Source organism: Chelonoidis abingdonii, chromosome 1, assembly GCF_003597395.2.
Source record: "Chelonoidis abingdonii isolate Lonesome George chromosome 1, CheloAbing_2.0, whole genome shotgun sequence".
Lineage (NCBI taxonomy): Eukaryota > Metazoa > Chordata > Testudines > Testudinidae > Chelonoidis > Chelonoidis abingdonii.
Genome location: NC_133769.1, coordinates 51,216,591 through 51,238,859, shown reverse-complemented (window position 1 = coordinate 51,238,859; position 22,269 = coordinate 51,216,591). Strand labels below are relative to the sequence as shown.

Genomic DNA, 22,269 nt, shown 5'->3' with positions numbered 1-22,269 from the left:
TGGAAGTGGAGGTGGAGTTCTGGACACTGTTGATGATGTTTGTATTAAGTCCTTATTATGCAGGAAATATTCATCGTGGCCTCTCATCACTCATTTTGTTGATTAAACCTGCAAGTGGACACACTGGTACTGGTCATTTGAAATAATGCACAGAGAATAAATCACCACTTCAGAAAAGAACATTTATCTAGAGCAGTGGTTCTCAACTTTATTTGATCATGCTCCCCTTCTGTGTGAAGGCAGAGCTGGGAGTGGTGGCTCCTGGTCGGGCACTCAACTCTGAAAGCAGCACCCCGGCCAGCAGCAGTGGAGAAGTAAGGGTAGCAAGGAAAGCAATTTCAGCACTGTGGCTGGCAGTGGCACTGCCTTCAGAGCTGAGCGCCAGGCCAGCAGCCTCTGCTGTGCCTTCAGAGCTGGGTGCCCATCCAGCAGCCACCGCTTTTGAGCTGCCCAGCTCTGAAGGCAGTTATGAAAATGTTACTCTTTCGTAACTTCTTATAGAAGGCTAGTTTACTTATGATTAATCAAATGCATGTTCAGTCTACTTTAACTATATTCAAAGTGACAAATACAGTTAAACGTACAAATATATAGGTTCACACTCCTCAGTGCTGTAACTAACCATTGTACATTTATACACCTAGCAGTGGTGTGCACAAATTTTGAGCATAGTTTCTAAAACCTTTTCATATTGTGAACCATATCTTTCCTAACAAAGATATTGTCCTGTGAACACCTTCTGTCTTGTGCTTAATTGACAGTCATGTCACAATGATAGCAATTGTTTACGTAGAAAAGTAAGGTTAGGAAATGTTTGTCAGGTCAGGCATATAAGGCCCGGCTACTGGTATCACGTATCCAGTACAACCTGCCGTGCGTTTGAGCGCTTGGTTTTCATTCCAATAGGTAGCTGGCATACCCCCACCCATCGCCAATGTCCAAAAACGTCCATCTGGTGCTGCTGTCTTGCAGCTAGTTCTTGGATGAACAAAGCCTGAACCAAATCCCTTATGGAGAAAACATCAAGAGGCTGGTACTGTAATTCAGCCCTGCCCTCTGGCATCTCCTGCAACTGTGCTGCCCTCGAAACATCTTGGGCCTAGTCAGTAGTATGGAGAAGAGAGCTCTGGTTCCAAGTGTTAGTCTTCTTTTTTTTTTTTTTTATTTCTACCTAGGCATACACACTGAAGGTTCAATGGATGCCTTCTTCAAACGTGCTTGTTGGAATGTGAGGACAATGTGCATGGGCATGTCAGACAATCTAGAGGAGGTCATTGACTTTAGGAAATTATGCTGTCATTGACAGAGAGCTGGAGAAGTTTGGAATCAACATAGCTGCTTTCTCTGAAATCAGATCAGCCGACACAAGATGCATGACACCTTTTTCTGGCATGGAAAAAGCAAACAAGATCACTGTGAACATGGAGTGGGTGTTGCAGTCAAAAACTCATTAGAACCCACAGTCAAATGTGCCCTTGCAGCATCAGAACGTATCATATCACTAAAAGTATCTATCAGAGGTGGCTTTGCCAACACCACTAATACAGGAAGTGTTCGTTTAATCAATTGTAGTTACTTAGCCTGCAGAAAGAGTGTGTGCATGAGTGACAGGAATGGCACAGGAGTGGTATAATGTGCAGGAGTGGAAATGGCAGGGGGAAGAGGACAGATGTGGCTTATAAAGAAGGAGAAGGGCTGGTGTAAAGGGGGGAAAATACCACATTAGCAAGGATAAATGGAGGAGACTCAAAAAGGGATCAAGGTTGGAGTTCGTTGAAAGGGAGTAAAAATGAGTCAGAGAGACAAGAGCCCAGGGAACCTGAAGAGTAGAGGAAGATGCTCCGGTGAGATTTAGGAAGATAAAAATCCAAATGAACCATGGACTGGGAAGAATGCAAAGATAATTTAAATAATAGTAATGACAGAAAATGAGTTGTTAATGAAAGTACAGTAATATTTTTCACAAGGTGTACAACTTCCAAGGAGGAAGTGAACTGGAGACAGGGTTACTCTTGTAGGAGTTAAGTGGAGATTTTAAATCATAAGGTATTGGCATGGGCCATAGGGAAGAGGAAAGTATTGTTTTACAGAAATCACAACACAATAGATTGAGCCTTGTAAAATTCCATATTTCCACAGCAACAGGATGAAAGAAATTGGATGGTGTGGTAAACTCTCCCCTCACTCCGTGTTATTTAAGCATTCTTTTTATATAAAGGCAGGAGACAGTTATAGCTGGGCTACTGGGTTTATGATGTGCTGAATATGTCTTTCAGAGTACATTAATCTGTTCATGCCAGATAGTCCATCAGTTCACTACCAAATCTAATATCTATGGACAAAACCCTCCACTTACATGATGGTGCTTTGGAGCAGCACAGAAGGGTGAAGACCCATACTGACCACTCACCCACAACAAGGTCCATCAGTCAGGGAAGAAGGGGATGGAGGTGTACACTACAGGGCATACTTCACTGATCACTAGAAAAGAAGCAGCATGCAGCACCTGCTAGCATGTGCTCCAGACCTCAGTATATCCAGTAGAAAGCTAAAGCCAACACCTTCCCGCACCTCACTCTACCCAACAGACCACATCTTCTCATACAGAAGTTTGACACTGCTGACACTCTCTGAAGTGCTAAATTGAGATCCTGCCCTGCTACCAGCAAAGGGGAAAACATCTCATAGTCCTTTTCACTAACCATTCCACCTCTGAATGAACTGATACTGCAATAGGCCAGAATCTGTCCCTGTGATTTTAGGAGTTGCTATTCAGCCTGCTCAACACAATGTGACCATACAGTTCAGTAGAAATAGTAAAAACCTTTAAATTCTGCTATTTTAAAGAATTAGATAACGTATCTTTGGGACAGCTTGGTAGAATATGCAATTTAGAAATACTTTCAGATCCAGACTTATAAGGGCATAAATGTACTCACTATTCCTGTACTTACTTTGCATCCATTATTAATTCATGCTGTCCCTGAAGAAACCATGCTCTACTCCATACCATCCGCTCAGGGGCAGCTCTAGACATTTCGCCATCCCAAGCACGGCAGCATGCCGCGGGGGGCGTTCTGCTGGTCACCGGTCCCGCGGCTCCGGTGGACCTCCTGCAGGCATGCCTGCGGGAGGTCCACCGGAGCTGCGGGACCAGCGGACCCTCCACAGGCGTGCCGTCGAAGGCACCCTGCCTGCCACCCTCCCGGCGACCGGCAGAGCATCCCTCGCGGCTTACCGCCCCTAGCATGCGCTTGGTGTACTGGGGCCTGGAGCCACCCCTGCATCCACTGCAAACACAACAGAAACTCTCAAAGGGTAAGACAATACTTTGTATCTCTTGAAAATGTAATTTTTGAGCTACAGGTCAGAACTAAAGCTTTTTTGTTGGAAATATAGTAACTTACCTTGCTGAAGAGGGTGATGATTAGGTGGTGACCATTGCATGCTGGGTTGACTCATTTTTTCCAAATACATGAATACACACTTGCATTTACTAATTGAAATAGCCACATTGGAACAAAAAATGTTAACTTCTCTGTTAACTTTTCTTATGTTGATTCAGAGAAATAGTCTTTTGTGCAGATTGTTGGCAGCATTGTATTTCTTAAAGTAGCATCTCCATTACTGGAGGTTTGCAACCATGATAGCCCATTCTGTATGGTCCTCTGCTAATCTTTTTTGTGGATGAGTAGTACTGCATTTAACATTGTATTTAGTGTTCTTTATACTGATATTCCCAGATTGAGCTGTGCAGAACTCTTGCATGGGAGCGCTGACTCTCTTAATTGTTTTCAGCTACTACTACATGTGGATAGGTTCTTCTTTACAAACACACACTTTGAGGCCTGTATAAACAACTGGAAATGAGTAACTAGGTGGGAGTATAGCCAGTGCCTCTAAAGGCCTTTCGCTACAGAGGTAAAGGAGACATTAGTATTCACTGAGTAGACTTGGAAGGAACAGTGTCCAGGAGAGACTGGAATTACTGCCCAGCTGCATCATTGCCAGTGAATAGGTGGTGAAGAGGAACAGAGAGCTGATCAGCATGTACAGGGGAGCAAGGGAGAAGAGCATCAAGTAGCAAGAAGGGATATGTAGGGGGTTGTCAGGCAACCAGGCAGCAGAGAACCATGTGCAGAAGAGTGAAGGGAAAAAAGAAATGGAATAGATAGGAGGCAAGACATTTATTATACTGATAATAACTAAAAATATTTTCTATTGCTTTTCAGTCGAAGCAATTGTTATAGTTACAGTAGTGATGTTATAGGAGGGTTGCAGCCAGAGAAATTTATGGGTGGAGCTTGACCCACAGTGGTAGCCCAGACTTTAAAGGAGCACTGCTGGTGGTGGCTCTGGTGTGATGAAAGAATGGGAGTACAAGTGGCTGAGAAGATCATGTTAGAACAATTCCTTTAAGTTTTCCTGCCCAGAGTATATGAATGAGTACCCAGACACTGATCAGAGACTGTGAGAAGCAGTGACACTGATTAAGAGTTATATACTGATCATTGGGCCTGTCCAAGAAACACTACGGGGAGGGGTACTCAGCCCAGCCACAAGCAACTCAGGTGACTGGAGGAAGGGCAAGGAGGGGTGGTGTGAGAGAAACCTCCCTATCCAAGGGGAGGAAGACCAGCTGAGTAGAGCGCCTTCAGGAGTTAAGGTTCCTGGAGGGATGAGTAAGGAAGGAAGTTCCAGCCTGGTAAGAGGCTCCTTCACAGGAATACTGTTGAATCTGAGAGCACAAGCAGCCAAGACCCTTCCACTCTCAGGTAACTGCTTTGTGTGTGGGCAGCTAGGCAGTTTCTCACAAGTTTTCCCAAATATGGGTTGCAAATATGGGTGGGTCTGTGTGGCAGAATCCAGCGCCCATAAGAAGAGAACAGAAAAAATGGTGTTCCCAGTGCAAGTTAATGGGATCAGGTCCAAGGCTTAATAGACTGAGTGTAATCAGATGATGGTCAAGAGGATACCAGGCTGGGATCAAGGGAGAGCCATTAGGTGCCACATTTCCACTGTGCATCCTGGGGGATATATGCCTCATACCCCACAAGGTGGGTATAGTTAACAATTCAGAACCATACAGACATGGCCTGTGTGGGGGTGACTACGAACCTAGCCTACCTTGTTATAATTAGGCAGGACTGACAGTTTTGGGGAATTGATAGAAGTGGGCCCCAGGAAGGCCCTGGAGGAAGAAAGTGGGGAGTCTGTGGACACAATGGGAAGAGACTCATTTATAGCAAGACCTGGAACGATCACAGGAAGCACCTCACACTTATCTTACAGGCACTCCAGGAAGCCAGTCTGACAGCCAACTCTACTAAATGTCAATTGGCCAACCATAGAGTAAACTTCCTGGGATATATTGTGGGCTGAGGCTGGTTACTCCTATTGGTGGTGAAGGTGGGAGGTGGTTACTTCCATTGGGAAAGGTGAAGGCCTTGGCAGAATGCCAATCCCTTTTAGAAGGAAACAAGTATGTCACTTCCTGAGGCTAGCGGAATACCATAGGTAGTTCATCTCCTACTTTGCCACAGTTTGGACCCTCTTAACAATCTCCAAGGAAGATTATCCCACCAAGAAAAATCTGCTGGACTCAAGCAACTGACAAAGCCTTCCAGGTATTAAAATGACTGACCCAGGAACCTGTTTGGTTTCACCGCAAGTTCTCAAAACCTTGCATTTTGCAAATACATCTGATGTTGCCCTTGGAGCCTTACTGTCACAAGGAGTGGGGGAAAAGGTGAAACATCCTATCCTTTATCTTAGCAGGAAGTTCTCTTTCCCCTCTCCTCCCCAGGAATTTGCATATTCAGTGATGGAGAAGGAGGCCCTCGTGCTAAAGTGGATTGTAGGTATGCCTGTTGGGTCACCCATTCCAGCTGGTGATCGATCGTACACCCCTACAATGGCAACAGTCTGTGAAGAACCACAACTCAGAAATTCTATGGTGGTATACATCTCTGCAAACATACTGCTTTAAAGTGCTACCTGGAGTTGGCAGAGATCTCTTTTCACAGGATGTGGTGGTCTGTCAACACAAGTCCACCTGGCGGATCCAGAGCTGAGTGGAAGAGTGTATGAAAGGTTTTACAGACATTATGCTAAATCACGGCAAGGCATGGGGAGCAGTACTAGGTCAGGGAGGCCTGCCCCCCGGCAGGTGGAGGAATGGTTTTTAAAATGGTTTTGGTAGCCCAGGGACAGCGGGGTGGTGTTATAGATCAGGTGTTATAGTGGGAAAAGTGAATACAGCATTGGCACGGCCACTCTGGAAACTGTGATCCATATTCTCTCGCACCCCGCACACACTAGGGTTACCACCTGGCTGGTATTTGACCAGCCTGGCTTTTTTTATATGGATTTGCCAGTTGCAAGAAAAATAATTTAATCTGCCAGGTTTTTATTTTTACCTGGGTCTAAAGATTTGCATTATCAGCACAATACACTGGGATATCTAATGTTAAAAGTTAGTATCCAGCTACAGATGCTGCAGTGTTCCCACTTCCTTAGTTTAAGTGATGACAGATCAAAACTGTTGAAAATACAGTAGCTGTCTGCCCACTACCAAACCTTTGGCCTGATGAGTGGAATCAGCTCAGTGCTGAAGTGGTTAAAAGTGAGCTTTACATTAGACGCAACCTCTGCTATTTCTGTCTAGAATTCTACAATGCTGCCATTAAAAATAAGAAATGGCTGGAAATGGCAAATTGAAATGGTAAATACAAATTCAAGAAATAGATTCTATGGATTTGTTTTATGTATAAAGTTCCAGAATGTTCACATTCAGGTGTATAGATAAAATATAGACTCAATGCAGTTTGGGAAAAATAATCTCGATGATGCACACACACAAAGCAGCTTGGATAAATAGGGTCACAGTGTAAAAATAAAAAATGGAGTTATCAGTCTTATCTAGATGTGTTCTCTCTCTAGATAACTGGCTGCTGGCTGCTGAGGGGGAAGGGAGTTGTGGAGTTGTCTTGTGGTTAAGTTGCAGCAGGCTTGCCTTGGGGGGGGGGGCGGTCTTTTTTTTTCGCATTTCAAAAGTGGTAACCCTAACACACACCTTTTGACCTGGGAACCCAAGAGAGGCCCTGAAGGAGAGGACATTGTCCCCCAGCAGACTACACTGAGCCTGTGACTGTGCCCCAAACAGAAGAGCCACAGCCCATTAGGAATTGACCTACAGGGGTGTGCAATTTGGGGTGGACCAACAAGTGGTGTGGACACTGGAACTCTCCTTCAGGACCCTGGGGTGGGACCCAGGTCCCCCTCTATTCTTGACAGAATGCCAAGGGGAGGAGAGAGGATACACTGGAGGGAGAGGCATGCTGTATACAACCCGGCAGGACTCCCTCTAGATCAGTGTTTCTCAAACTGGGGTCACCGCTTGTGTAGGGAAAACCCCTGGTGGGCTGGGTGGGTTTGTTTACCTACCCTGTCCGCAGGTCCGGCCAATCGTGGTTTCTATTGGCCACGGTTCGTCGCTTCCAGCAGCTCCCATTGGCCTGCAGCGGCGAATCGCAGCCAGTGGGAGCCGTGATCAGCTCGACCTGCGGACGCAGCTGGTAAAAAAAAAAAAAAAAACCCGCCCTGCCCGCCAGGGGTTTTCCCTAAACTAGCGGTGACTTCAGTTTGAGAAACACTGATCTAGATTCTAGAATGAGGAGGGGAGGGATAGCTCAGTGGTTTGCGTATTGGCCTGCTAAACCCCGAGTTGTGAGTTCAATCCTTGAAGGGGCCATTTAGGGACTTGGGGCAAAAATTTGTCCGGGAATTGGTCTTGCTTTGAGCAGGGGCTTGGACTAGATGGCTTCCTGAAGTCTCTTCCAATCATGATATCCTATGACAGAGGAAAATTCTGGAGCCATTGCTAGGCCAGCTGGCTCAGACTAACCTATTACAGATCAGGGCCTACCAATTGCAGTAGCTTTGGTAGCTCTAAGTATTGGTAGTAGGATAAACAGAGGTAGGGAATACTGCAGATTCTGAGGTATCCTTATCTACTTTAAACTGGCAATATTTAAAAGTTGGATCATTTTCCTTATCAGATTATGTGTTTCAAGAGCTCATATTCTGGGCCCTCGTGAAAGCTTTCTTTTGTTGCGCAAGGTTATATGCCTGTTTGTTTCAGGTAGCTTTTTAATTTTCCTGAAGAAGAGAAATGACTTTTGTTAGCTTTAAAATGCTTATATTACCATGTGTATTCTCATGTTTTGCATTTTTATATTTTTTCCCCAAACTAGGGAGACCTGTGCTGTGTATGCGGCCCATTTGTATTTTTAAAATTTTAGTTCAGTATTTTGCTTAGGAATATTGAATATTTTCGAGGTGGTTTGCACAGCAGCTGCAGAGGGGTTTGTTCATATAGATAACAAGGTTTATGCTGTTACCTCTTGTACATTGCTCTGTAAATGTACACCATATCTCTATTTAATTTAATTATTATTATCATTATTTTACTTTTGCTCAGCTGGCTTCTCTTCAGCTTGTCTCTTGTTTGTCTCAGACTGCTGGGCTGCTTTGGTTGTGGCCTGTCTTTTCTGACAGTGCTCAGTGTTTATCCTTGGCTTTCCCCAGATCTGCTCCTCCTATCTGCATGAGACCTGTAACACCTGCTGAGACTTCTGTTCATCTCTCTGTATGGGCCTTGAGCAAACCCCTGCTGAGGACCTCAACTGCCACTTTGATTGTGATTTTGCCCTTTTTGATTCTTGCTGCGAGATAGCAGAGTGCTTCGGAGATTTGTTTTGAGTTGTCTGAACTCCGTGAATATCGTTAGCTAAAAAGCTGACCAAGGTCAGCGTTCTGTAAGTGAGCTTATTTACCATTACAGACATGAAAACCTTTTATCATATGTGACCTGCCTGCTTGGTATGAAAGCTTATTGGGTCAGTTTGTGATAGGTTAGTGTCAAGTATTACAAAAGAAGCAAAGATCAGCCTTCATGTGCGTTTTCTTCACATGTTGCAATTTAACTTTGGCTGATCTTGTGCCATTTAGATGGTCATGTAATGGATCTCTTAAAATCTATTTGTTATACATATCTACCCAGTTTAAATAAAAGAAGTGGGTGGAGATAGCAGAAGGGAAGCTAACCTGAATAAATGCTTGTTTCAAACTTTAATATTTAACTTGGATACTGAGTAATTGTTAATGGGTATTAGGAAGATGAAAAATGTTGTGCTAATACTACTATTTATAATAATCATTGTGACCTTTAAAAACAAAATGACATTAAAATATATGACTAAAAATGAGGAATGATTTGACAAACTTTGATTACGGAAAGTTAAGTTTAGGCTGCAAGGCTTTACCCTAACTTAGATCCTTGCTGTTTGTATGTAGCTAAAGTTACTTTTTTTTTTTTTTTTTTAAGGAGTTACCCAGTTGCAGCAATGTGCTGCATGTATGCAACCACTAAGATACTGAACACTTTCTTAAAAAAAAAATTGATAAAGGGGCCATTAGTTTTCAGAAAGTATAGTTCAAATTGAGAGAGTTTTTTTAAAACCAAATTGCTGTTAAATATAATTTTTGTGGGAGCCCTGGTTGAGTTTTGTTCATTTTTGGGTCTTTTGCTCCCTAAATTGTGAGCAGTGAACCTCTCATTTAGAAAAAAAGAATAGTAAGAAATTAAGACTGCCAGGTCCAAACCTAGCTTGGATCTTTGCTATTCAACAGTACACTCTTTCAGTCAAGTTAAGAAGCATTGATGAGCTTTGAAGAACTTCTTCCACATCCTCATCTGGAAGAATGATAGAAGTTTATGAATAATTTCCCATGAATAATGTTCTCCACAAATTCGGAATTTCTTTTGCTTACACACGTTCTATAAGGAGATCATGATTTCCTCAACTGCATTAATTTTTCAAAAGTTTTCAGCAACATTTTGCAATTTTTTTAACACTGTGGCTTGCTTTAGAATAGTTTGCTGTGAAAATTTTACTCTAGAAAATTCAAGCTATTAGTTGTTGTTTCTGTTCCCAGACTAAATGAGCATAAATATTATAATTGGGAGGGAGGGAGGAAGAAGCCATTTGGGCCTTAAATCTCTCAAGGAAACAGCTGTTAAACAGATTACGGCACTTAAAACCTGTATGGGTTTTGCCTAAGGTATCATTTATAAGCAAATTAATCTACTACAAAATATGTATTGGTTGGGTACAACATTTAAATGTTAACCTTCTCTTGCCAAATCTACCAAAAGTAACTTTGTGCATATGCACTGTCTGAGCTGCAGAACCTTGACTAGCTTATGGTATTTATTGCCTATTTGCTCTGACGCTGACAAGGATTTTTTAGAACTCTGTCCAAGAAATCTTAAAATACAGGGGGATGTTCCAGAGGACTGAGGGAAAAAAAAGTTACTAGTGTCCTAATAGTTAACAAAAGCTCAATGGAATGACCTGGGTAACTTCAGGCTGGTTAGCCTAATGTTGATACCAGGCAAAATCATGGAAAGGCTAATTCGGGGTGCAATTAGTAAATAATTAAAGAATGGTATAATAATTAATGCCAATTGACATGGCTTTAGAAAATAGGTCTGGTTGAACTTGATATTGTGTTTTGATAAGATTACAAGTTTGGTTCATAAAGGAACTACATCATTCTTAGTCTTCTGTAAGACTTTGTACTACACAATAATCTGATTACAAAAACAGCACTATTCAAAATCAGTGTAGCACATGACTAACTGATATGTCTCAAAAAGTAACTGTAAATGAGGAAGTGTTGTCCAGCAGCAGTGTTTGTTGTGGCATCCCACTGGATGGCCCAATGTTCTTCAATATTCTTTTCAACAATATGAAGGAAAACACAAAATCATTGCTAGTTTGCAAGAGACAGTAACATTGATGAAGTACATCTCTACCCTGATATAACACAAATTCGGATATAACACGGTAAAGCAGCGCTCCAGGGGGGGAGGAGGGGATGTGCGCTTCGGCAGATCAAATCAAGTTCGCTATAACGCGGTTTCGCCTATAATGCGGTAAGATTTTTTGGCTCCCGAGGACAGCGTTATATTGAGGTAGAGGTGTAGTAAAAAATGGTAAGGACAGGTCACTTCCACAGAGCAATCTGGATCACTTCGTGAACTGGGCTGATTTGAGTAATGTACGTTTTAATACAGCCAGAAGCAAGTTCATACATCTAGGGACAATGAATGTAGGTCACACTTACAGGATGGGGACAGTATCTTGGCAAATAATGAATCTCAAAAGGGCTTAACAGTTGTAGTGCATAACCAACAGAACATGAGCCCCCAGTCCAGTGCAGAGGAAAAGAAAGTAAATGCAATCTAGGATGTATGATCAGGGTAATACTGAGTAAGAGGAAGGAGGTGGTGTTTCTTCTGTATATTGCATTAATGAGATCTTTACTGAAATACTTTGTACAGTTCTGGTGCCCACACTTTTAAAAAGGATGTTGAGACATTAGAAATTGTTTTAGATTTGTGGGTAGGAGAGTGAAAGAGAAAAGGTCTATGTAACAAGGCTCTCTCTTCGCTCCTGTCTTCCTCTGTGCACCCAGACCACTTGGAGACTCTCTGCTAGTAAACAACACGTGCGGTATTTACGACCCCCCCCCCCCCAACTTTACAAGGTTGTGCAGTACCTTATATAGAATAGTATATAATTCCTCAGCCATTTAGCCTGAGGAGAAGAGAGGAGAGGGAAGTCTCTCCCTCTGAGATCTGTCTTAGCCCTGGCTCTCAAAGTTGCCTGCCCCGCCCTCCCTCTTTCTACTTCTTTTCTGTTTCTTCTACTCTCTGGGCTAATGGGATAATTTAAGCACTTTAACTCTCTCCAGGCCATTCCAATCTATCTTTGCCTGCCCAGCTTACTATGGGTGATTTAATTGGTGATACAGTGATCAGAGTGCTGTATAGTTGCTGTTGCCCAGCTCTCTGACAGTCTGTTATAGAGCAGTTTCTACCCTGATCAAAAATAGAGGAAAACCGTTTACCAAAAATCCTTCACCATTAACTTTAAGGCAAATATATCTTGGTTTATGGGGAAGGGTCACTGGTATGTGGGATGGGAAACTAGAAGATGAAGAATTAAGTAATGCTATTGTGACAATGCGGGCCCCAGTTTCTCCAGCCTACACTATGTTAGGAAATGTCCGATTTTTAAAAATGGATGAATGAAGGGAGAGTTTTTCTGCATAAAGAAATAGATAGTTGAAGTTAGCATGTCACTGAGGTGAATAGTGGCTTTAGTTCAAACCTTTGGCTTCTGTGGATTATTAGGATACAGTTTTAGGTCCAGCAGCCCTACTTTGTATTACAGTATGAAGAAGACTATCTCTGCAACAGAAAAGAATAGGTGTTTAAAAAGTTGCAAAAAGACACCCTCCACCTCCAGGTTGCTGACTTTATTCTTTTTCCATAATCTTCACTCATCTTTGGGAATATAAAATGAAACTCATGTTCCAGATAGTTGGCTTAATGTGTTCCACTTCTGACTCATCTGAAGCACCTGCTATGTTTTTTTATGTAAGTGGAAATAAACTCCATTGGAAACAATCTTTCATACAAGTAATATCATCAAAAATATTTGTGCTTATCCAAGATGTTCTAGTTAAGTAATCTATAAGGACTTGGTTTTGGAGTCTGGGAAAAAGTTTCAGAGTTTTATGAAAGGAGTAGGAACATAACTGTCTGCAAAGGGATATTGGAAAATCTGAAATTACCTTTATGACTGAATCCTGTGCAATATACTAGTGGTGTGTGTCCTGTTGCCTTTAAGTAACTGGCTTCCAAAGAAGATAAGGGACCCTCTACCATCTGCTAAGAGAGAGTTCATCTAGGCCAAGTGACAGAGATACTTAATAGTTTTGGAGATGAAAAACTAGGCTACGTCTGCTAGTACCACAGTCGGGCATGTGTGTGGTTTCTGCACCACATTGTTCTGTTGCACATGCTCATAAACTCAAGGTTTCTTATTGCCATTAGAAAATACAACATGAAATGTCTCCGCTACTTCTCTGTCAGTCTCCATTTTAAAGAAGCTAAGAAATACTGTCTTTATGACATGCTTAGAGGGGATGTTGCAATAATTGTGCCTACAAATTTACCCTAATTATGAGCTCAGCTGTAAAAAGTGAATGTAAATTCATAAGATGTCACAATAATCTATAACAACAAACATTGATGAGAAAACTACGAAAGCGAGACAGACTGAATTAGTCCCAACAAAAAGTCTTACTGATATAACTGAAGGACTGTGTTAAGATCATGCCTGGTAAACAAGAACTGTGTCCGAGTCACATCAGTGAACCAAAATTGTGGGTCCTTAAAGAAAGAGACTGGGTGGAAAAATGTGGCTATTGGAATGAGCTTCACCATCATGGCTGCTACTCCACTGTCTCTAGGGCCCCAAATCTTTGTCATTCTGATTCTGAAAATTGTCCTGCCAGACTGGGCCAGAGAGTGGGGAGCCAGGCGACATCACTGCCTCCAATGGCTTTGACTAAATCCCAGATATCACTTTGAATGTGAGACTTGTCTCTTCCTTGTGCCTCCCTTTTTTTCCTCCCCTACTTTATTTCTTCTCTTTCCGATCCTTCTCTTTTTTCTAACAGTGAGGTTGCACGTGGGAGATAACACCAGAGACAGAAGCTGCATTTCTATCTTTCTGGGTTTTTTCTCTCTCCTTTTGCAAGTGTTTGTCTTCCTTTGTCTTCTAGGAAACAGATCAAACTTTAACAACAGCTCGCTACAAACTATCCCTACAAACTTCTCTTTTGCCGAAAAGTATGGTTATCTTTAATGCCATTTAAGAGACTGACAAGAGAATTTTCCCTTCTAAAAATGCTCCCCAGCTAAAGGGAGAGGGAGCAAAGAAAGTTGCTAAAATGAAAACTTTATTCAATGCTTTACATTTCAAATGCTTTAACTGCTTTTCCTTCCTTTTTTGTATCTTTCATAAAAGGTTAAAAGGATTTCTAATACTGTGCTTGCCATGGTACTAAGCAGGCTGAGGTCTCTGTATACCAAATCCTGAACCTTATTTAAAGTTGTTTAACGTTGGACAGTGACTTGGTTATGTTAATACCTTTGGTCCATATATTCCATCTAAATTAATACAGCTGGAAACCCACCCTTACTAGTGTGTTCTGTTCAACATAACCTCCAGGTCTGTAGTACCTTTGGCACCAACCAAAGTGTAGAGATTTTGGAGAAACTACTGAGAGTCACCAAAAATCTGACGTTAGGTGGATGTGGTGATAATTTGCCCATCACAACATATTGTATAATCTTCTAGTCCAACAGCTGTTCAGAGTCCAGATTTAAAATCAGTAGCACAGAGGGAAAAAAGTGTCATTAATGTTTCAACTTTGCCCTTGAAACACGGCCCAAAATTTTTGCTCATCACACAGATGAGTCACTGGTCGCTGAAAGGATAAGGAAAGTAACACAGATGTTATGCCTTTTTTTCTTTTCATTCTCTGAAATCTATGTAGGCTAAATGAACCCCATAGGAAACAAAATATCTTCTGAGTGGAGAAAGTGTGAGTTTGCTATCAGGGCAGCGTAAATCAGAATAAACAGTATGTGCATAAGTTTCTGCTTCACTCCTGTGAAGAAGAGATGAAAGAAAAAACATCCATAGTGACACCCATAATAGAACCATCAGCCAAAATTAATAGTGCATCATTTCTTTGTGTAATTGAGCATACATGGATAGCTTTGGCCTTTGATAATTAGCCAAGAGTGAAGTAGCTTTATTTAGACCAACGCAATTGGTCTGCTTCAGTAAATATCTACATAATGGAAAGCTTTGCAGGTTCCACAGACTGTCTTTCACTACACTGAGAATTGAAAAGTAGACTCTAGTGAGTTTTGCCTCTTGCTTTAAAAGCCAGTATATCAATGTAGTGCTATATCCTGAGTTTGTGTGTCTGCCTGCTTCTGTCTCTGATTTACACATCGATGGAAAAGGAGGCAGGGATGAAGATCACTGCATGTGTTTCTTTATTTTGGCCTTTATCTCTCTGTGTGACAGTTGTGAAATGTCCTGCAGTCTACTGAAAATCATTAGATTTTGATTTCTACACACCAGTTTTCTTTCATTATTAACCTTTGTCTATCTGCCTGTCTTGAGGGTAGAGAATAGTAAAAACTAACTCCAGTTCCTCAAATGTGGACACTCCTTAGACTCCTGTGACTGTTGTCTTCTACCTCTAGTTCCTTTACATCAAAAAATCAGAGAGGAAATTGTACTTGAACAAATCTAACATCTCCATGACAACAAGCTAATTAATCACCATCAGTGTGGCTTTGGTCGTCTTCACTCAGCTAATATTTCCCAGCTTCATTTCACATATCTGGTGAGTTTTGGAGGAAGGTCACTGATATAGGTATAGGGTTTTTTTCTTATAAAGAAGCCACTTTAACAGACATAAGCATTGTTTTTTAAAAAAAAAAAAACCTACTGAAGCTTATTCTCATTTGCCTCTTCCAGTTCTCCTTCCCACACAGTGATAAGGAATTTCTGAGAAAGTTGTTTTGTTTTTCTCGCTCGCTCTCTGGCTTTACTGCATTTTGAGGGTTTATTCTGGGCCACTTCTATTCATTATTTATATAAATTCATTTCTTGGCTTAAGTACTGCACCTAACCTAAGATATTTATGTATGCAGATGACAATGTTCTTGCCTACTGCAACTGATAATCCTCTTGTCAACACTTTCCTGTGTCAGCTGGCTCAATGAAAATCACCTCATTCATTTATTTTTTAAACATGAGAATTGCAGCTTTGCTGTTTCCTACCAAAAATTCTGATTGGCCTTTAATTTCAAAAATATACATTTATCATTTTAATTTCTCAGCTATTAAATGTATGTAAAGACCCATAAGTCTTGCTTGATCACAATCACTCAGGGTATATCTATGCTGCAAATGAAGATGTGATTGGCAATATAGGCTTTGGCATGGGTTAGCTGTGCCAGTATAAGCCCGCCAGGAACTCTGGGTATATACTCAGGTTGCTGAGTTGGGCTAAATTAAGGATAGCATGGATGTGCTTACATTCACACTTTTACTTACAGTGTAGATGTATCTTTAGTACATACACTGACTTAAGATTTCATCCAAATTTAGTACATCCGTTTAGATACTGCCTACTATAAATAAGTTAGTAAGCTAATTTATTTTACCACATCTGGACTTCACAGATATAGTTTGGTCAAGTTTTTACATAAAGCCTTTCAAAATGTGACATGGCCTATAAGCAAGCATCTAAAATTGTAACTATATTCTTGAGCACTGTATTATCATCACTGTTGCCTCTGGTTACATTTGTAGGTTAGCATGAAAATCACCTTGGAATAACTGTTTATCAATAGCTAAGCAGTTTGGCATCAAATGTTTTTGAAAGGACAAACTAACTTACAAGTGTACCAGTAGAAAAACCACTTGGACTATATTTTCTCCATTGAGTTATAAATATTGTTAATCTAATTTAGATTTTAGTCTGTCTAATTTTCAAAACTGATTACCCACTCTGATCAGATTTGTTTTGTGTCCACGTAAACCATTCGTTCCTTACAAAAAATATTCCACAGCTTTAAAGATGTTACCCTATAGTGACCTTTTGCTGGAAAAAGTCTTGCAACTTTAAAATTTTCATTTGTGTTCCAAGTATTCCTGTCTCTCACAATTTAAATATACTCCTCCCCAAATAGTATCTGTTGCTGAATGAGGAACACAAAATCAAACTTGTGTGCTGATATATGCAGCTATATCTGGGGAGGGGGTTATGCTGAGTATTTCAGAACATACTATATGTAACTAGGTTTCCTTTGCATTGATTTTGATGAAAATCTGATAAATGTATGCCTCTATACTATAATTTTCTTCTCATTGCTCAGTGCTTTGCCCTTCTTCCAATCTTTGTGTGTTTCCCCATCCTTTATCATAGAATTATAGCAAAATATCAATGACAATTATTTGACGTGATTCCATGTATTCATTGTTTGGGTGCCATCTCTCCAACTGAAAATGTGTGGGGTACTACTCGAGTGCACTTTCTCATTTACCACGTGTGACTTACCAGTGCCCATGACAGCCGGATATTTCAGTTCAAGTTTAGTTGTAATTTCCAGTTAGCTTTAAAAATTAATTAAATATAAGACTAATAAGAGAATTGTGCAGAGGAATAATTTAAAATGTGGGATCAGAACAGATTTTTTTTTCATTGTTGAAAATGTAGATGCATATATGGCATGTTGATATGGCTGTTTTTGAGAATAGCCTGATATCACAGAGAAAGCAAGATCCTCATGCTGTGATGGCATCTCCTTTGCTATAACTACTTTTTTCCATAAATATCAACAAAACAAGCAAGCACATAATTTATGCATAAATTATAGGCAGCTGTGACCAACTTTCAATTCATAAAGTCTCAGTGTTCTGTTTTTGATTTTGTCTCTTGAGATTTTGTTTCTCTTACGAACTATGTCTCATGAAGGTAATTCTCAAAATAGGTGGGTTTGATTTGACTTGAAATGTGGTTTGAGGTATGGGTCTTAATTCCATTCCTTCCCCCAGCACCAGTTCTCCCGTCCTTAGTCACACAACTATAAATTACAAGTAACAAAGGTTCCCAATATAGTATGAATAGTAAAAGTAAACAATACAGAAATTGTATTGTACCTTTGCCACACAAACTGATCCAGCAACAAGAAACTAACATGTTCATATGCCAGCTCTGTGGTTGGTACCACATCGGGCACAGATATAAAATATGGTGAGTTTACAATCTAGAAGACAGATGCAAAGGTGGACCAAAAGGAAGTAGTCACTTTAGATAACTGGATATTTCTTTCATAATCTGGTAATTTATGGGTGTCATGGAAGAAGTGAGTCTGAAGACAAATTTGAATGAGGAGATGATAGAGAAATGCAGAGGCTAATGTGAAATCAAGAGTAGAAAAAGGACATGCAGTCTGGCATCGAGGCTAGCATAATTGACTAAAGGAGGGAGACGTACAAGACGAGATCCAAGATTTAAGCTGGCTGTATTGTGACCTTGAAGAGGAGGACGCAAAATTTGAACTTCATGTTGCAGGGGAGGGGAAACTTTGCCGATTGTAAAGCAGTGCTAGTAATTATTATGTGACATATTTGCACATAAAATGTAATACTGATTTGTCCTTTTTTTCCTTTTTTTTTTTTTTTATATGCGGCGCACTACAAAATTGGTACTTCCGAAGATTGCTGTGTTCACTGTATCCTGGCTTGCTTGTTTTGTGAGTTTCTCACCCTCTGTAATATTGTTCTGGGACAAGCTTCCTGTGGCATCTGTACATCGGAGATCTGCTGTTGTTGCTGTGGGGATGAAATGGGGGATGACTGTAACTGCCCATGTGACATGGATTGTGGCATAATGGACACTTGTTGCGAATCATCAGACTGCTTGGAAATCTGTATGGAATGCTGTGGGATTTGTTTCCCAACATGAAATATTTGTATCTTTTTTTTTATTCTGTTTAAAAACTGGAGAGCTTTTTAAAATACTTTTGAAGATAAATAAGGTAAGAATCTCACACAGCAACCTAGTATTTGCACTGTTAACTTGCTATGTTTAAAGAATCTTTAGAGAAAACAAAAAACCTGTACTCTAAAAATGTTTTATGGTTTAGTATGTGAAATTCTAGTTACTTTCCAACCCTCTTTTGGCTTTGCAAATGGGACAGTTGGCTGCAATCAACTTAAAGGCCTGATACAACAGGCCTTTCTTGGTTAAAATAGCAAAGTTTTTGGCCAGAGAAAAGACTGCAAAGTAGCCTAAATATTTCCCCCTCACCTACTTTAATGCTTAAATGCTTGAATTGTCTTCCATACCTAACACACTTCTGCAGGAGGTCTTGAAAGCAAAATGTGTTTATTTCAACCTACTTTATGGTTTGAAGTAACCTTGGCCTATTATATTTTAAAGTGAATTTAAAATATGCAGTGGGAATCTACAATTGGTCTTGGTGCAGTGGTCACATTGAAATGTTTGTTCTCTTTTGAAATATTCCATTGGTTTGAGAGAGATTCCCTGTGCTTATAAGGGTGAATACTGGTAATAGGTGAAATTCCAGGCATATTAAGTCAATGAGAGTTTTGTCATTGTCTTTAAGAGGGTCAGGATTTCACCCACTGTCTTCCAAACCAGAAGAAACTTTTTATATGGGACGTCTGTTTCCCTTCAGTATTAATGTTACTTGAAATGATCAGTTTTAGAACAAGGTTTTGAAAGCCTAGGTAAACATGAAACATACCATTTCTCAGTTGAACTAGATAGTCAAAATCACTCGAGTTTTTTTAAAGGAATATCATCAAAAATAACTTCAGATTCTAAACCAACCAGTTCTTGTGGCTTTACAACCACATTTCCTCATTTAATTTTCTCCCCCTCCTCTCTCACCCCCTTCCTCTGCTGTAGGAAAGACCCACACAAATAGGGGGAATGAGCAGTCGGAGACAATAGTGAAACCAACTAGATGGGAAGTACTATCACGTGTAGAAAGTAAACTTATGAAATATCTTATTCTCAAATATTGGTTCTTTTAAGTGTTACTTATAAACAGTATGTAAAGAATTTTGAAATAGTTACTTTTAAGCTAACTGTGTCTCTTTAAAACAGAAGGAACTATAGTAATGTCTTTTAAAAACACATAGGATTCAATGGGCCAAACTTTTCTCTTATTTACACGATGTAAATCTAGATTTTCTCAGTATAATTGAGAACAGATTCTGGCCCAATTTAGCTAGTGATTACGCAATTTCCAGATGTTGAGACATAATGGTGCCCATTTACCTTAGCATCTGCTAGTTTCTCCCCTCAATATCTCTGCCTCACTTGTTCTGTTATGTAAACTACCTGTGTATCTTGATCTCACATGTTTAACTTTGCTATCTAGACTCCATATTTCCTGTTTGTAGTTTGTTGGTCCTAGTTGATTTAGGTCTCACTACAACAGTCCTTGATGGGTAATATCACATTTCCTTAAAGTGAATTGACCCTAAAATCGTTCTTTTCAATGTATACAAATGTGACAAACTGAAAGAGCATGGGAATGTGAAATTCGCTGTCAACACATTGTTCTTACCTAGGGCCTGGTTCTGCAAACACTGACTAGTAGTGCTTACTACTGTGAGTTCTCACTGAAAATGATAACCTTAAAATAGCTGTATCCTTCACAATTCTGTTGAACTAGGGAAGTGTTTCCTTCTGCCTTGACCTCTCCAGGATTGTGGTATATTCCAGTTCAATGCAGATTTATTCAGCAGGTATCTTTATCCATTTTTGACAGTAACTACAGTAGCTATTCCCATCTGTTTTTGCTGCATAGATAGATCCAGATTCTGATCTCACATTAAGGTGAACCAGATGTTTCTCCACTGTCAGCATTTTCCAGTGGTGTAACTTCATTAAGGAAGTGCTCAGCTGTTATGGTAACGGACACTATGCTAAAAAACTACATAGTTAAATTGATAAAATCACTGAGCTCAGAATCAGGCCCATGGGGCTCATTTATGACTCCTTAGAATATGAACCACACTGGGACGGGGGAAGAGGCATGCTAGCTGAGTGGCAGTGCCTGGAGGTGTTTTGCCTTTGTAAGATATAACGCCTCTGGGGAAACTGGGGGCATCACAGTGAGCAGTGGGACTTGCTGCACCTTCCCCCAGCACAACATTGGTGGATGTCACCACAGTGGTGTTGGGGAAATGTTCTCTGGGACCACATACCACTGAAGACCATTAGCTGTCTCATCCCCTATGTTGCTTAGCAGAGCCAAATAAGCTATGGCTGTCCCTTGTTTTGAATGCGCTTGTGAGTCAAGGGAGAAGGGCTTCCTATGTCTTCTCCTTGTGCCAGAGGAGTCACATTTTGGTTTATAGGTTTCTGGAAAACTGAATATCTGCATTATTAAGCTTTTAGTCAATATTAAATTTTAAGAATTGTTTAGTATTGCTCTTGAAAATAAATTACTATACCACAGGCTGCTATAGATGGGCAAACAATTATGGTCTATGCAAACTACTTTTTCATGGTTTAAGGTTTGTTTGTTCACTTAGATTGTTATGCACACAAATGTTTCTGCTTGTAGGATACTTTTCATTCTTTTTTCTGAAGTGTATAGTTCCCATATTGTTCAACCAAAACCAAGAAGAGCTCTGTTTATAATTTATATATAATCAGAATCTGGATATTTTATATATACCTAATTTTAATACTTCTCTTGTGCCCACTTGATTTGTGAAATGTTAGGAAATGGAAATACTGGCAGGTTATAGGACATATAAAGACTGCCAATGATTTGGAACTATCATCAGATTATTGCAGATTTAATTCTGAAAATTTTAACTGTATGATTTAACATTTAAATCTATTCTGCTACTCTTTGTCATAGAAATATTAGCACTTTTGTAATATTTCTGCAGCAGAGAATATTAGTGAATAGTTTAAAGAACTTCTTTTTTATATTTATATTCTTAAAATTCTCTTTTTGTTATGTCTGCGCTGTAGGCAATCTTATGAGCATCTTGTGTAGTAAAAACAAGCAGAACTAAAACTAGACAATGTGAAAATGTAGTTTAAATAAAAAATCAGTACTTGTCAAGTTTGTAAAATTTCTAGTGGACATTCACAGTGTTTCAGTTTTATAGTTTATAATTCTGCAAACTGGCCCTGTTTTTTACAAATTGGTAAGTTACTATTTGTATTTTATATTAACTGGATCTGTGTAATTGTAAAACACTATTTTGAAATAAAAGAACTTTATTTTAAAACTTTGGACTACTTTGTTATTATGTTACTGTCTTATTACTGTTTTGCATTTTAATATCATGTGGAAGTTTCTGCATACAGACATTGCTTTATGCGAGAGTTCCTGCTACAGCTTGTGATCTTTGGGTGACTCACAATGTGAGTGAACCAGTATCACTATGTTCAGTTTTGCACAACATAGCAGATTTAGACTTTAAAATTTCCCAAGAAATAACTTGGGACTTCGTAATATGGAATATATTTAAAATACATTTTGTGTAAGTTAAACTCTAGTGGGACAAATTTATCCCTGGTGTAACTCCATTGACTACACTAAGGATGAATTATTGTATTTTTAATATATTCACTGACATATCCCTTTCAAATTACTAAAAAGCTACACTAAACATGGAGTAGTTGGTTTGCAATATTATTTAAGTGGCAGTAAGATTAATGGACTCACGAGACTGCAAAAGCTTAGGGTTCATC

The 22,269-nt window shown here is 40.0% G+C and overlaps 1 protein-coding gene across 4 annotated transcripts in view; it reads left to right on the top strand.

The window, feature by feature from the left end:
* Nucleotides 1-21,803, top strand: part of MDFIC (MyoD family inhibitor domain containing) — a 98,742-nt gene extending 76,939 nt beyond the window's left edge. For 2 of the 4 annotated variants that reach the window (XM_032777459.2, XM_032777461.2), the window contains exon 5: nt 18,233-21,803. In XM_032777459.2, the coding sequence (XP_032633350.1) occupies nt 18,233-18,480 (248 nt within the window). In that variant the 3' untranslated portion in view covers nt 18,481-21,803. Of the gene's footprint in view, nt 1-8,589; nt 9,160-9,388; nt 9,489-18,232 lie in introns of those variants that run through there. The other 2 variants (XM_032777462.2, XM_032777463.2) reach the window with 2 other exon arrangements.
* The last annotated feature ends 466 nt before the right edge of the window (nt 21,804-22,269 follow it).